The sequence below is a fragment of the Neovison vison genome, chromosome 9, assembly GCF_020171115.1.
Source record: "Neovison vison isolate M4711 chromosome 9, ASM_NN_V1, whole genome shotgun sequence".
Taxonomy (NCBI): Eukaryota; Metazoa; Chordata; class Mammalia; order Carnivora; family Mustelidae; genus Neogale; species Neogale vison.
Window position 1 is genome coordinate 19,066,827 of NC_058099.1, and position 15,407 is coordinate 19,082,233.

General features: G+C 56.0%; 1 protein-coding gene across 2 annotated transcripts in view; it reads left to right on the forward strand.

The window, feature by feature from the left end:
* The window catches only part of WHRN (whirlin), an 88,566-nt gene that overhangs the window by 61,579 nt on the left and 11,580 nt on the right, over positions 1-15,407 (forward strand). The window contains exons 4-8 of one of the 2 annotated variants that reach the window (XM_044265057.1): positions 5,794-5,996; positions 7,040-7,076; positions 8,203-8,415; positions 9,194-9,403; positions 12,919-13,089. In XM_044265057.1, the coding sequence (XP_044120992.1) occupies positions 5,794-5,996; positions 7,040-7,076; positions 8,203-8,415; positions 9,194-9,403; positions 12,919-13,089 (834 nt within the window). The remainder of the gene's footprint in view (positions 1-5,793; positions 5,997-7,039; positions 7,077-8,202; positions 8,416-9,193; positions 9,404-12,918; positions 13,090-15,407) is intronic. The other variant, XM_044265058.1, reaches the window with a different exon arrangement.

The window sequence follows — 15,407 nt, forward strand, 5'->3', positions numbered from 1 at the left end:
AAGGACTTCACCTCTCCAGTCTCGCTACCCTCATCTAAAAAATAATCCTACTTTTTAGATATTGCATTCCATGCCTCGTGCGGTGCTGCGTAAGCCTAGAGCTCAGTTGTGGGAGATAACCGGCCCCGAGAGGCACTCAGTGTGGGATGGAAACCTGGTACACCGCCTGGGTCTGACCTTTGCGATTGAGCTGATAGGTTTACTTGGATGAAAGCACTCCAGAGTGGTTTTTCCACCCTAGCTCTGACTTTCAAGCAGATTAGGACCTTGGGTGCGTCCCTTCCCCTTTCTGGCCTCTGTTTTCCCACTGGTGACGTGGGCTCAGAGCAGCCCCTCCTTGAGGTCTGGCCCACGTCCCAAAGAGAGTAAGCAGGTGCTAACAGCAGCTGAACTAGTGTCAGGAGAAGGTACCAGAAGGAGGTGGAGGACCTAAAGTGAGCATACATCGCCTCTGCCAGTTCCGTCCGTGGTATTTCTGGTGGGGGTCCTGCCCTATGAGAGCGCTAAACCAGAGGCTGGTGTGAAGAGCTCACCGCCTGGCCCAGCCCGGAGTTGGCTTGCTTGCTTCAGGAGCCTCCTTACCATTTATCTTGATCCTTTTTTTTTCTGTTTTGTTTTGTTTTTAATGTGGACAAGGTTTACTGACTTCTGAACTGTTGGAAAAAACTAATGTTGTCTCATTAAAACTGCATTGCTCACTTGTACCAAAAAAAAACACACCAAAGCCTATTCAAGTTTCATACCTGACATGGAAGACTATTAAAGATTTATAATTGCAATAAAATCCTTTAGTAGAATTTGAATTTTCATTGTGGTAATGCTACAGTGGGGGAGGGGGTCTTCATTTGAAGCTACAAAAGCCATTTCGATAAAGGCTGGGGAAGCCAGTGAAGAAGGCCCCGAAAGTGCTTTCATGGACTGGGGGGGTTGTATCTTGCCCCATGACTGGCACTGGGATGCATGTCCCAAGGGGTTGGACTCCTGTATCTCAGCTCAGTACAGATTGAATTGTTGGCAGGGCTCTCTACTGACTGCCTCTTGGAAGGGAGCTCAACTACTCCCATCCTACCATGAGTTCTTTTGGCTCATTTGTTTTCGGTTCCCTCCACCAGGCAGGAATAGAGCACCTACTGTGTGCATGGCACAAAGCATGGGGCTGAGAGATGGGAGCCAGAAGGGTAGGCTGGTTTTTTCTTTAAAAAGCTGTGCCTGGCTTGAGCAGGGGCTCTGTGGGCTGGGAGAACGAAGGCTAAATCCCAGCTCTGCTCACTTCGCTTCCTGGCCTCTGTCTTCTCATCTGTAAAATGGGGTAATGGTAGGTACTTCATGGAGGTGGTGAAAATGTGACCCATTGGAAGCTGAAGGCAGGGCCTGAGTAGGAGGCAGGTGAAAAGATAGGGTATGGCTTTGAGGGTCTCAGAGGAAGGGATCACTTCAGCCACGTTAGCATGGCTTCTCAAAAATGCAGCTAACATTTATTGAGCACTTACTGGATACTGTAGATACTGTTTCACCTGCTTTATACCTGTCCATTCAGTAAATGTTCACTGGGCATCTACCATGTGCCAGATGCTGTTTTAGGCACTGGGGCTACAATGGCGAGTTAATAGTAAGCCATTCAGTCCTGAAACCCACAAGGGTAGGCACTGATGCTATCCCCACTTCCCAGGGAAGGTAAGAGAGGCACAGAGAGGGTGGGGCAGCTACTCAGGGTCATACCACTGGGGTCAGACCCTCAGAGTTTCCCAGATCTGAGCCTGTCACTTGATGGGCTGCAGATGACGGGGGTGGGGGGTGTCTTTCTTCTCCCTTAAAATAAAGAGCATTCCTATGGTCCTCCACCCCCCCCAGCTCCTCCATCACGATGATAAATAGGATGCCCATGGTGATAAATTAAATAAAGCCACCCTTATTCATTTATCCTTCCGTGTCCTCCCCATCAGCATCCTGTTCGCAGGCGGAGCAATACTGGAGACTCGCTCACACTGCATCTGTCTCTCCTTTCTCCAGGGGATCGTGTCCTGCTGAGCTCAGGGTGGTGTGGGTGCCTTCTTGCTCCGGAAGCCTTGGAGGCTGGGCTTTGCCATGGTCTCACTCTATGCAAGAGCAGTCGCCCTGTGCGGTCTGGGCCTCAGTCTCCCCATCTGTAGGAGACTTTGGGGGACCCTGGCGGTCATAGCATCTTTGCCTTCCTACTCGTTGCCTTGTCTATGCACATTGTCTAACTCCAGGCTAGCTGCAGAGAAAGGATCAAACACGTTGAATTCTTCGTCTTGAGGGGAAAGAGCTCAGTCGAGGCCTGTAAACATTGCCACCTCAAACTTCACATCGCCCAGACCCAGGGAAAGGGGCAGGTCGGGGGGTGGGGGAGGATGGGTGTCTCCCTTCTCTTCACCATTTACTGAATGTCTCCCTCGAGCCAGGACACGGCAGGATCAAGGTGAGAACTGCGTGAAGAATGTGCAAACAGCCGGGGTCAAGCTCTAGCTCTGTTTTTCCCATCCCATGTGACCTCGAGCAAGTCACATGACATCTCAGAACCTGTCCCCTCCTTTGGGAAGGGAAGTGAATGAAAAGCTGTCAGAAGCCTCTCTTGTGCCGGTGGTCCCATGGGATTTTTGCGGCCTCCTGGGCCTTGCTGGTAGCATCGAGCCCATTTTACAGACAGAACACCAAGACTCGGAGTGTGCTCAAGAGCAGAGCAGGGCCACACCGCCCCTACTTCCCGGTTGCCTGGCTGCAGAACCAAAGTCTTCTTTCTGATGCACCGTAGGGATGGGACTCCTCACCCCGCACGTCACACGGGGCTCTGATCAGCGGGGAGACACCGGGTTTGTTTGTTGGGGCTTATGGACTCTGAATGGCGGTGAGCGTGCAGACCCCCCTTCCGGCGAGCAGAGGAGAGAACTGGACTCAGAGAGCCAGGAGCGTCTCAGACCAACTCCGATGCTGTGCGCGGCTGCGTGGGGGCCCAAAGCCAACCCTGTCTAGAACCTGGGTTTTAAAACAGACGCTGGGAGAAGGAGAAAGGAGAAGATTGGAAGGACATTGAGAAGATGGGCTCACACACCCCTGTTCAGAGCGGGTTTCCCAAGCGTGACTTCTGTTTCAGGCCTGCTCCCCAGGTGGGCTGCACGCGAACCCCACGGTGCTTCCCACAAATCCAGCAGAGATGTACTTATTCAGCAGGCGTGAAGGGAAACTGAGGAGCCTAGCAGCCTTGAGGCTTCAGGGCCCTTAGCACTGAGACTGCAGACATGCCCGCAGCAGGCTCTGGGCCTGGACGTAACCGGAGTTTGGAAACCACCGTGCCCCGCTCCCCCAAAAACAAACAAACAAACAAAAAACCATTGCCCTTCTTGGTTACTGACACCGCCCCACCCCACGTTGTCAGATTTAGCAAATCCAAATACAGGGTGTCCTTTTAAGTTCCAGGTAAACAACCGATTCTCCCCGCCCAGTCTCTTTGGTGGGCCAGGTAGATGCTGGTGGAATTGAGCTGTCCCTCCCCCAGCTTCCCCACCTCCCACCCTCCAGGGCCTGGAGGGAGAGGCTTGAGCCCCAGAGGGTGCCCTGACATATCCGGTCTCTCAGATGCTGGTTCCTTTCATTAAACTGCTGGGATGGAAGTAAAGTGTGTGGGGAAGGTTAAAACTGATTCCCTTCGCTTAACAAAAGCCAAAGCTCTTGGGAGAGATGCGGAGGAAGCAGAGCCCCTGAGCAGACGGGTTGGGGCGGGGTAGGGGGGGAGTTGCAGGCTGCCTGCAGCCCAGAACTGTGGGGGCTGCAGAGTGGGTTCGGGCCAGGCAGAGCGCAGAAACTACTGGCACACGGGAGGCCGTGTCCTGACGGGGGTGCAGGGGCCTGGCAGGAGGTGCCCTCCATCCTCAGCACAGAGGAGATCCCAGCTCAGGAATCTCGATGTGAGGAGGAGGAGGAGGAGACCCAGGTTGGGGGGCCACGGGGGTGTGGAGGGTGAAGACTGGGTGAGACCTCCTGGAGGGTTACCAGGGGGCATAAAGGCAGAGTTGGTGATGGGGCAAGTTTTCAGATCTGGGTGCCATGGACAGGACTAGGAGCGATGACAGGATAGTGGCTTTGGACATGCCGGGTCTGAAGTGATGCCCCATGTGTCCCCAGGCAGAGCTCCTAAAAACAACTCAGTAGCAGAAAGCAGGAGGCCTGTGGGGCCGTGCTGACCTGGGTCTGTCTCCTAGCTGTCCTCTTCACAGGCTTTGTGACTGCATACTATTCACTTAACCTCTCTGAGCCTCCGTTTTCTCTCTGGCAGAGTGGAGAGCAAAGATACCTCCTTTGCAGGATGTTGTGGCTATCAAAGAAGGAAAAAATACATGTAAAGGGACAAACCAGGTACTCGGCACACATTCAGTGTCCAGTAATAGTGGCTTGAAACTTGGGGCCCCAGGCTGGTGCTATGTTTTGGTCCCCACTGGCTGCGGCAGAGATGCTCCTGGTGCAAGGAACAGGGGTCTGACTTCTCATTCATGCAGTGGATTTTTGTGGAGTTCCCACTGTGCGCTGGGCCCTGGGACACAGAGTGGGAAAACCCAATCACAGCATAAATCTAAGCCCACTCTTGAGCATGGGCAGCATGAGAGCAGAATCAGGGCTGTCGTGCCCAGCATGGCATCCCTGCCCGGAGCGGGCACCTGCTAGGTGTGCGGTAAACGAAGTCTGAGTTTGCTTTCTTTACTGGAAATTCCCCCACCTGCCGGCGAGGCCCCAAGGAAAGGAAAGACGAGCAACTGGGGCCCAGGGTTCTGATTCTCCATCTCATCCACACATCTTCATTCATATGTTCTTTCTTCCAAATACCCCTTGCGGCTCACCTTTTCCAAATTCTGCTTTGGAAAAAATGCCAGGAAAACCCTCTGGGGGTTGCTCCTGAGCCATCGGCAGGCTGGGAAGCTGGGGAGAAGGAAAAGCAGGCAGGGACGACTGGCATTATGAGGCTGCCCCTCAAGGCCACAGTGGGGAGAAGCCCTGGGCAGCCCTTCCCTGCCGCGAGCTCAGTGCCCCCTCCTGGAAGAGCAAGGAAGAGAAGCAGACCCTCCTCTGAGGGGAACCATGCGGGCAGTCTGTCGGCCGCCCCATCTCACTCTGAGGCATCCTCCCTTCCAGCTTCGTGTAATTCTGTCACAGTTTTATTTTTATGGGAAGGCTCCTTTTTTCCTTTTATTTTTTCATCCTTTCACTTAAAAAAAAAAAGTGTTTTTACATTACAAAATAAAACTGCCTGAGAATTGCAAGAATCCAGGTGATATGTTATTGCTTTATTGGGAGACCAGTTTTCTCACTTACTGCTTCTTTCCTTGAGTCAATGAAAATATTGTTTGCATTTCAAGGAAATGTGTGCATGCTTGCGGTAAAAATTTCAACCCTGTAGAAGCATAAAAGGGCCATCATGGAAGCACACCTTCGCATCTCTCCCCATGCCCTCCCCCCTCAGTCACCCCCAAAAAGTTGCTCCCAGGTGGCTGTTGCTGTCTAGATAAGGGGACCCTTGGAGAATCTTGTTGTAGACCCACCTCTCTAGACCACTGCTAGGCCGAGGGGAGGTGGCCCTTTTTAGTAACAGGAGCATGGGCTCAGGCTGGGGACTGGACGGTTGGCTCTGCCATTGACTTGCTCTGTGACTCACAGGCATCCACATAACCTCTCTGAGCCTCAGTGACCTTCTCGGCAGACTGGGATCGGGGCTCTAAAGCCTCGGGCATGAGTCAGTGTCCTGCAAGCCACCCAGGTGACCGTGTCATTTGGTGGTCTCTGCAGGTTGGGGACCAGATTCTGGAGGTGAACGGGCGGAGCTTTCTCAACATCCTGCACGACGAGGCAGTCCGGCTGCTCAAGTCTTCGCAGCACCTCATCCTGACGGTGAAGGACATCGGGAGGCTGCCCCACGCCCGCACCACGGTGGACGAGACCAAGTGGATTGCCAGTTCCCGGATTGGGGACACCAGCACGAACCTGGCAGGGTCTGGCTGCACCCCTCCCTCCGGGCCCCAGGACCGCAGGGCCATCTCTGAAAGCCTGTGATGCCCCCTCCCGTCCCCTCACCACTCCCGGATCCGTAACGATTCTGAGAGCCTGCCTTCCCCATCCCAAGGTCCCTTGCGACTGTGGGCATGACCTCGGGCACGTCCCTTCCCGTCTCCCGGCCTGTTCCCCGTGGGAACCCGAGCCGCACCGTCACCTTCTCTCGTTCTTTATCTCGCGCAAATCAGTTAACTTAATCTTGGGCCCTTAGGTCCTTTGTCTGAAAGTGGGGCTCCTCACCCAGGCCCCCATCCCACTCTGGGGATGAGGACCCTGTGAGTTCCCTGAGGAAAAGGGTCTTGGGAGTCATGAAGTGGCTACAGCTGCTGACGGCTGCAGTGTTGCTGAGAGGGTCATGTGTCCCCTTTGGATTTCCAGCAGGCGTCTGAGCCTGGCTGGTGGCCTCCCGGGCCAGGTCCACCCAGAGCATCCCTCTCCCTTCCTTGCCTCCCCTCTCCCCTCTCGCCAGCGCGGTATCATAAATGTTTTAGTTAGTTTCCAGCATTTAAAAAGGCATCAAGTTTCCCATGGAAAGAAATGAAAAACTAAAAAAAAACCCTGGATTTCTGGCTGCTGCTTTAAAATAAGGAATTCTGGTGGCTTGAGTGCATGTTTTTTCAAGAAATTGGGCTGGAGCTGAGCTGCACCTGCCAGTTGCCGCCCTGAGCCTCCAGTTTGCCCCAGTCTTCCCCCTCCCTAGGGTTGGCCAGACCCCGAGGCCATGGGTTATTGTCTCCTGTCCTGGTGTTACCTGCCTGGGCCTGTAGGGTTGGAAGCAAATGTGTGAGTGGAGAAGTGCTGCCCACAGGCTCCACTGGGAGGCCAGAAGCTGCTCAGCTGTCCAGGTGGTCACGTCCCCTTGAACCGCCCCAGTGGGATGAGGCCAGGGCTCTCTCCTCCCGCTCCAGATCAGCCTCTCCCTTGCTCGCGTCTGTCCGAACTGCTCAGTCACACCGCTGAACACATTTATCTTTCTCCATAGATTTCCTGGGGATCTTCCCACGGAAGGGACAAACAAGGTAGGGCAGTCCCCATCCATGGCTGTCTTCGGCTTCCATATACATCCCCGTGGGGGCGGTGAGGGGGTTGCAGAACCGCTCATGTGCGTGATCTCATTTTGTTTGGGCAGTCCACTGACTGTCCATCCGTCCTTCATTCCTCACACATCTGGCCCCGGGGATGGTGGCATTGAACAGAACTGATCAGATCCCTGCTCCCATGGAGATTATGCCTAGTGAAGGAGACACACAGGAAGAACAAACCTGCCCACCTATCTAATCACAGAAGACGTTTGGTGCCACCGGGCCGGGCTCGATAGCGTCAGAGAGAGCAACCGATGGGACATCCGATTTAGGCGGGGTGAGAGGCAGAGGGGAGTGTGGAGGCTCTCTGACGTGGTGACATGATGCTTGGACTGGGCACTGAGTGTTAAAAAGAATTAACCACATCGGAGTCCGGCGCGGGGTGGTGGGAAGGGATGGTCTAGTCGGAGGGCACAGCCTGTGCGAGAGCCCTGCGGCCGCAAGGAGAGCTTGCTGGGTGGGGGTGGTGAGCGAGCAGGAGCTGGGAACAGATGACAACAGGTGGGATCACTGGGTCCCACGGGGCTTTGGGGGCTGCCTAAGAGGTTTGACTTCTAACCTAAAACAATGGGAGACCATGGGGTGATGTCTGTTTTGACCAGATCACCTCAGCAACTCCGCGTAGGTGATGGGAGACACAGAGGGGACACCAGCAGCACCTTGGCCACAGCCCGGATGATGCCAGAGGCAGTGGAGGGGGGAGGGAGGAGGGTGTGCGGATCTGTGCTCTGTCTTGGAAGTAAAGTTACCATTACTCCCGATTTACCAAGGGAGGCCCTGAAACCTAGAGAATAAATCGGAAACCATAATGAGAGCTCAACTCTGAACGGTTAGGGGAGCTGAGAGAGGCCACGTGAACGTGGCTGTGGAGGGCGTGAAGCCCTTTGCGAACGCACAAGCCTGCACAGTCTGAAAACGGACCCGGGCCCCCCTGCGGGTGCACGGCGCAGACCAAGGCCACGGAGGGGACCCCCGCCCCCGCACTGTGGTCCCTGGCATGGCCCTGCCACGTGACCCCAGAGCCCTTCGGAATTCCCGGCGACCTGTATTTCCTGTCTTTCAGCCGGGATTCTACAAGGGGCCAGCCGGCTCCCAGGTGACCCTGAGCAGCCTGGGGAACCAGACGCGCCTGCTGCTGGAGGAGCAGGCCCGGCACTTGCTGAACGAGCAGGAACGCGCCACCATGGCCTACTATCTGGACGAGTACCGCGGCGGCAGCGTCTCCGTGGAGGCCCTGGTCATGGCCCTGTTTGAGCTGCTCAACACCCACGCCAAGGTGATCCGAGCCCCTCCGTGGGCAAGGCGGCGGCTCCCGAGGGCTCTGCCTCCTCCCTGTGTCCCCCACTCCTTTCCTGCGCACCCACAAAGAGTCCGGCGGAAGTGGCCCTGGGCGGAGAACGGTTACCAAGGTGCCCCCGTCCCAGGGAAGGCAGCCCCCAGACTCCTGGGGAAATCGTCTATGGAAGTCCCCTGTGATGTGGGCCCTAGCAATGTGGCTGTGGATACTGAGCATACATCTAGAATCGTCGGGATTGCTCTTAAAAGCGATGCCCGGGCCTCGCCCCGGGCCTGTGCAGGCCACACATCTGTGGGTGGGAGCCTGCCACAAGCCGCTGGTGCTGGCCGCTTTGAGAGCCAGGCTGGAGGAGGTCTGGGGTCCAGAAGCTGCACAAAGGAAGAAGGGATTAAACCTCTTGAGAGCAGAGGCGTGTGGGAAGGTTTAATAGAGGAAGCGGGATATGTGGAGAAGGAGGGAAGGCCATTCCGGGTGGGAGGGCAGCCACGGGCTTCCCGGAGCGTTCGGGGAGCTGCAGTCGTGTGTACTGGCTGAGATGCGAGCAAGGACGGGGAGAGGGAGGCAGGTGTCAGTGAGGCTGGCCCAGCTTCCGGGCTGTGGCGGTGCTTGACTTCCCCTAGGACAGTGCGGAGCCCCAGGGGGTTAAGGAGGGAGAGGCCAGAGGTCAAGTTGGCACGCGGGTGATTTGGCGTAGCAGGGGATGGGTCCCCCTACTGGTGGACCTCCGGCTGAGTCCCCTCTTTGTCCCCCTCCCCAGTTCTCGCTCCTGTCTGAGGTGAGGGGCACCATCTCCCCGCAAGACCTGGACCGCTTCGACCACCTGGTGCTGAGGCGGGAGATCGAGTCCATGAAGGCCCGGCAGCCCCCGGGCCCTGGGGCCGGGGACACCTACTCCATGGTCTCCTACAGCGACACGGGCTCATCCACAGGCAGCCATGGCACCTCCACCACCGTCAGCTCGGCCAGGGTGAGCTGCCCCTGCCCCGTCCCTGGCTTTGCGGCCAGCGGGGGTGGGGCGTCAAAGTCCAGTCTTTGCCGTGAGACGGATCTAGGCGTGAATCTCAGTGCCACCCCTTACCAGCTCTGTCCCTTGCCTTTCTGAGCTTCAGTTTCTTCCTTTGGAAAAACCTTATTGTTGTCGAATGCCTGATGCGTGCCCAGCAAGGCGCTAGGAGACAGCTAGTGAACAAGGCAGATGTGCCCTGCCTCTTGGGCTCCGGGTCTGTGGGGGGCGGGCTTGGGGAGAAAGGTGAAAAACACAGGTAAAGAGAAAAAACAGTAACAGTCCATGGGAGGACCCCACCAGAAGTCGTGGCTGTGCCTTCATGGGGACATCATGATGGGATCTTCCCCGAGACACCCCCTTGTCTTTAGAGACCCCCGACTTTCTCCCAGACTCCCCAGCCGCCCCTGAAAAGCATGCGGTCCCTCCTGGGTTCTGCCCCCCAGGATGCTCAGAGGCAAATTAATTTCAGGAGACCATCGCAAAGAAGGAGCAAAGGAAATGCCTTGCGGCTTGGTTGGGGAACCAGTCATCCCTGTCCGTGTGGCAGGAAGAGCTGGGTCGGAGGTCAGGAGAGCGGGCCTGTCTCACGCCCTCCCCTCCAAGACCGCTTATCACCACCACTCTCCGGGGGAAAGGGCAAGGCAGAGCCGTATTTCTCAAGCCCTGCTGCTCCCAGATGCTGAACTGGGAGACCTTACAGGGGGAATCTCAGAAGACTTGGGGCAGATGCACTCAGTTGTCCAGCTGGAGCAGCAGAGCTCCGGCCACACGGCGGTGTCTGAGGATGCCGGCCGGGAGTTAGTGGGCACCAGTGAGCTTGTGGCCAGCAGGAAACAGCCCTGGGGCAGCGCCCTTGCTTTTGCAGACAACTTGCGTTTCTTCTTAGCTCTGGGGAGCTGAGTTTCTGGGGAACTTCTATGTCTCTGTCTTCCACCCCTACTGTTCTGAGTCCCCTTCCTCTGCAGGAGTCCTTGTCCTTTCCTGGGGGGCCCAGACAGCTGCCAGGCATTCTTCTAGGGCTCTGGCTGCAGTGGAGACCACGTCATGCTTCGGGGGATGGGCAGGTCACCTCTGGGGCAGGCCAGAGGGTGTTCCCCACCTGGGGCTGTGAGTTTTTGGCTCTGTGGCGGCACGCTGGTGATGAGTTTACTTCAGGCTGTAGGGACCTAGCCGAGGGGCCGTTTCTCTCAGGGTCCAGCTCCACTGAGACTGGCCTTAGACATGCCCATGTGGGTCTTCAGGAGCCATAAGCCACAGCTCTGAAACCTGGGGGACGGCAGGCTGTAATTCTGGAATGGTCTCTCTAGAATCGGGGATGAAAGATCCAGTGGGGGGATGGGGTGTGTTCTAGCTTGAGAGGGAGGAGATTTAGGTCTAACCCCCGGCTTCTCTGAGCCTTAGTTTCCCCATGAGTAGAATGGCCCAAGGTCTTTGCCCAAGGCTCTGATGGCAGTCAAGATAAATATTATGTCCAGCTCAGCGCTGGCCTGCCATGACCTTGCCCAGCCCAGGGGTCTCCCCCAAACCTAAGAAGAGTTGGCCCCCACCGGTCTCAGCCCCATGCTTCACTGCCCAATGCCTCAGTTTCCCCACTTGCACTGGGACAGCGATGCTGCTATGCCTAGCATTAGGATGCCCAGGGAGGATTAAACGAGGAGTGACCTCCCTGTTGGTACCAGCATCCCAGAAATACTGCCCAGACCCTGAGGACAGGTGGAGCCTCAACTCTTCCTGACTTCCCCCAACCTGGCTGGAGAAAATCACCTTGAGGATTTGCACCCAGGGCCTTGCAGCCACTTGGAGGCTTCTGGAAAGCACTGGATTGAGGCTCTGCTCCTCTGCTTCACTCTTATCCTGCCTCCAGCGTCCTCACATGCACAGCGTGGGGCCCATCCCTCCGACTCAGAACTTCGCTGCCGGCATAAGGCTTGGGGCTCTCCACCATGCAAGTTTCCTCTGATCCAGGTTTTTGAATAAGGTCCTCCTTCAGGCTCTGCCTGCCATTAGCAGGTGTGACCTTGGACATGTCACTTCTCTTCCCCGGGCCCCTGTTTTTCCACCTACCCAATGGGAGTGACAATCCCAGCCTCACCAGCTGGGAAGTCCCAGGGTTGCCTCACAGTGCATAGCCGTCTTCTGACAGCCCTTCTCAAGGACAGGTGTCATTTCTGCAGAACCGCGGCAACCCCTGGTTTCCTTCGAGGAGGCAGTTACCAAGAAGGAGTGCTGGTTGCGGCAACGGGACCTTTTTTCTTCATCCCTCCTTTCCGCCCGCCCCAAGTGTCTGGAGGAAACAGAAAAGGGATCTTAGAGAACCGTGTTCATTTTTGCCTTTCTCTGTGTGTGTGCATGTGTGCATGTTGGGCAGAGGGGTAGCTGCTCAACCCGCCCCATCCCTAATATTTATTTGATGTATTTTTCTTTTTGCCTTTTGCCCACCCTTCCTCCCCAGGAGCGGCTGCTGTGGCTTATAGACCTGATGGAGGTACCGTCCTTCCTGCCGGGCGGGGCCGTGGGAGTCCCTTAGCCGGGGTGGAGGTAGGGGGCCGTGGCTCTTCCTGCCACCCCCTTATGTCTGTACCCGGCCCTGGTGGGAACTGGGATTCTTCTTGGTGCTCACTGTCCCTCCTGTTGGCCGGTCCATCAGGTTTCCCCAGGCTTTGGGGTGAGGTGGCCTTCCGCTTAAACCCCAGCCCTGCTACTTCCTTGCTGTGTGACCTCAGAAAGGGATTTTACCTTTCTGAGCTCAGTTTTAGGGTCTGTAACCTGGGGATGATCATTTCTGTGCTGTGGAGCTGTTGAGAGACCTCTTGTGCTTTCATACGCTGTGAGCTCTGTCTGGAGTCTTCTCTTTCCCACTTCACATGGCCTGCTCTCTCCTCTGTGGGCATGAGCCCTACGCTCACATGCCACCTCTTCCCAGAAGGCTTCCATGATTCTCTGACTTCCCTACGGCTCCTCCAGCCCCCTGAGCGTCCCATTGTCCTGACTCTTGTCTCATTATATTCTAAGAATGTTTACAAGCTTGGCTGGCTACTCCGCCTGACCACAGCAGTGATTGTGTCTGGAATCAACAATGAATCCCTCATGTCCAGCCCAGGGCCTGGCCCATATAAACGACAGGGGCCTTTCTTAATAATCGTCGTTGTTGGCGTTTGTTGAGAATTCTTCGTGGCACTGTGATAATGCTTTCCACCTGTATGTTCTTTGACTTTCCCAGTAACTAGGAGTGGCAGGTACCACCATGATCCCCATTGCACAGGGAAGAACACCAAAGTCAGAGACAAAAGCGACCTGGTCCAGGGCACTCAGCTAGTGAGTGGTAGAGTCAGGATCCGGTAGTTATCTACTCGCCACCAAGTGACAGGCACTGGTCTGCAACCCCAGCCCATGTCCGTGAGCTTTTGCTGCAAGTGATGCTGAACCCCCAAATCTGGATGGACAATAACCCAAAGCATTTCTTTCTTGTGACCCAGATCCTGTCCCTCATGGAGCTCACCTGCTTTCCTGACTGTGTTCAAACGCCTGTCACATGGCTCTCACCTCTTCTGAGTTTGTCTTCCCTGGGAAACAGGAGGGACCAGGGACCAGGCAGGGAGCACGTCTTTCTCCTGTCTGTCTGCCCAGTGCCAGCCCAGGCTCTGGAAGTGAGTTGGGGCCCAGGAAATGTGGAGCAGAAACTGAAATGAATCTGCCTTCCCTAGCCACACAGGGTTATCTTCTCATATCCCAGCCTCCTAACCTTCTACCTCCCACATGGTAGGAAAATGTCCTTGGCGCTGCCATCCGGGCGGGCAGAGCGGCAGAGGGCTGGCTCCCGTGACCCAGATGCCCCAGATGGAACCAGTTTCCATTTAGCCCGAATTCTGGGGGCCACGCTCTGCAGTTCGCAATCGTGGGTTAAACGTGGCTCATTCTGCAGCCGTTTTCCCTTAAACCAGACAAAATCGATCAAAGGAGATCAGATGCAGCCTTCCTCCGTTGACAAATAGTGTTTCTTTTCCATTTGTCTAATAGAGGGCTGGCCCTGGGAATTTTTCCTGCCTCCAGACAATGTCATTCCCCTCCCCTTCGGAGGTCAGCCGCGAGAGCTGAGCAGAAGCAAGGCTTTCCTACCATTAATTGGGTTCTTCGTGGGGTACAAGTCAGCCTGGGGCAGAGGGGCTTAAGCAAACGGGTTGGGGAGCCCTGCAGCTGGGGCTGGCTCTCCCAAGTGGTAGCGGTCACACCTTGGACAGATGACTGAAGCTTTGGGAGCCTTGAGTCCTCTGGGTTGTCATGAAAATTCATGAGTGAGCTCAGGAGTGGACTTGCAGGCGTGGAGTACTTGCGAGCCCATTCTGTTGATACTCTGAAGACTGGCAAAGGGCACTGCGGAGGATTTCGGAGGAAAAGAGGTTGCAGAGGCCAAGGTCAGCCTTGTACCTATGAAGCAGGTGCCGTTGAGGTCAGGGGCGGCAGCTGGAACTGCCCCGCCTTAACCTCAACCCCTTTCCACCTGGAATTGAGAGGTTCACACTCAAAGCCTCTCGTGTGCCTGGAAAGGGGGCTCCCTGGGCCTGCCAAGGCATGCTGGGGTGGGGGGCAGCTCTAAAACCCTGTTGTCCCTGCCCCTAGGCAGTAAGGTGAGAAGTGTGGCTGTCAGCACGGTTCTCCCTTATGGTCTCTATGCCTTTCTCCTCGTCTAAAGAGGGAAAATCCTGGGGCGAAAGGAGGGTGGAGAAGCTCAGGCCGGTCTCGGGCTCTTCCGGCTGCAGGGACCCCTAACTGTGAAGGCAGCTTTTCCCAGAAACAGGGAGAAAATGATCAGAGGACCTTCTCCCACCTCCTGTGTTGTGCCTTTGGTCCAGCCTGGTTGGGTGTAGAGGGTCCTTTGCTGGGCGAGCCCTCCCGCAGGAGAGGAGCAGGAAGGAGCCCAATTACTGACGCATACATCAGCCAGTCCTGTGGCGAGCATTTGCTGAGCACCCCTCCTTGTCCCCCATCCCTGGCTCTGAGACAACAGCACCTGCTGCCTGGGAGCTTAGCAAGTCCTGCTGGGGAGGCAGCCTCAGGTCAGACCACCTACCTAATTCACACCCTGAGAAGCAGGTTAAGGACCGGGGCCCTGACCAACGCGGGCTGTCAGGGAGGGGATGTTGGAGCTGAGATCTGAGGTCATTGGCATCAAATGGGCAATCCACCAGGCAAGGAGCTGAGGAGGCCAAATTGGCACATGCAAAGGCCCTGAGCTCAAGGCTTGTGGTCCCTGGAAGGAACTGTGGGAAGTCAGGAGCACCAGAGTGCCAGGAGTGAAGGGGAGAGGGTGCAGGCGTAGCAGCAGGAAGCGCCAGGGACTCGGGCTTAACCCTGAAACTGTGGAACACCACTGAACGTCTTCAGGCAGGAATTGACAAGATCTTGTCTGTATCTTTTTTTTTTTTTAAGATTTTATTTATTTATTTGACAGAGATCACAAGTAGGCAGAGAGGCAGGCAGAGAGAGAGAAGGAAGCAGGCTCCCTGCTGAGCAGAGAGCCCGATGTCGGGCTCGATCCCAGGATCCTGAGACCATGGCAGAGATCCTGAGCCGAAGGCAGAGGCTTTAACCCACTGAGCCACCCAGGCGCCCCTTGTCTGTATCTTTTAAAATGCTTCCCCTGTGTGTGGAGAGAGCTCGGTGGACACAGGTAGATGGAGTGACTTGGCGAGGCTACTGCTACAGTCTGGGTAGCTACAAGCCTGTGGCTGGGCAGACTAGCTCTGCAGCCCCTGCCCCAGGAAGCCGCTCGGGGCCAAGATTAGGGCACAGCAAGGCTGGAGCTCATTTTTCTGCTTAAGAACAGCCCATTCCCAGCTAAGAGGCCTCCGCACGAGCGCCCTGCATCCTCAGAGCCATAAATCCAGCAGAGGCGTCAGTGAGCCTCGGGGCGGCTGCAGCTTGGCCTCAGCCCGCCAGCCCTTTGCGGCGTGTTTGCCTCCCTGTG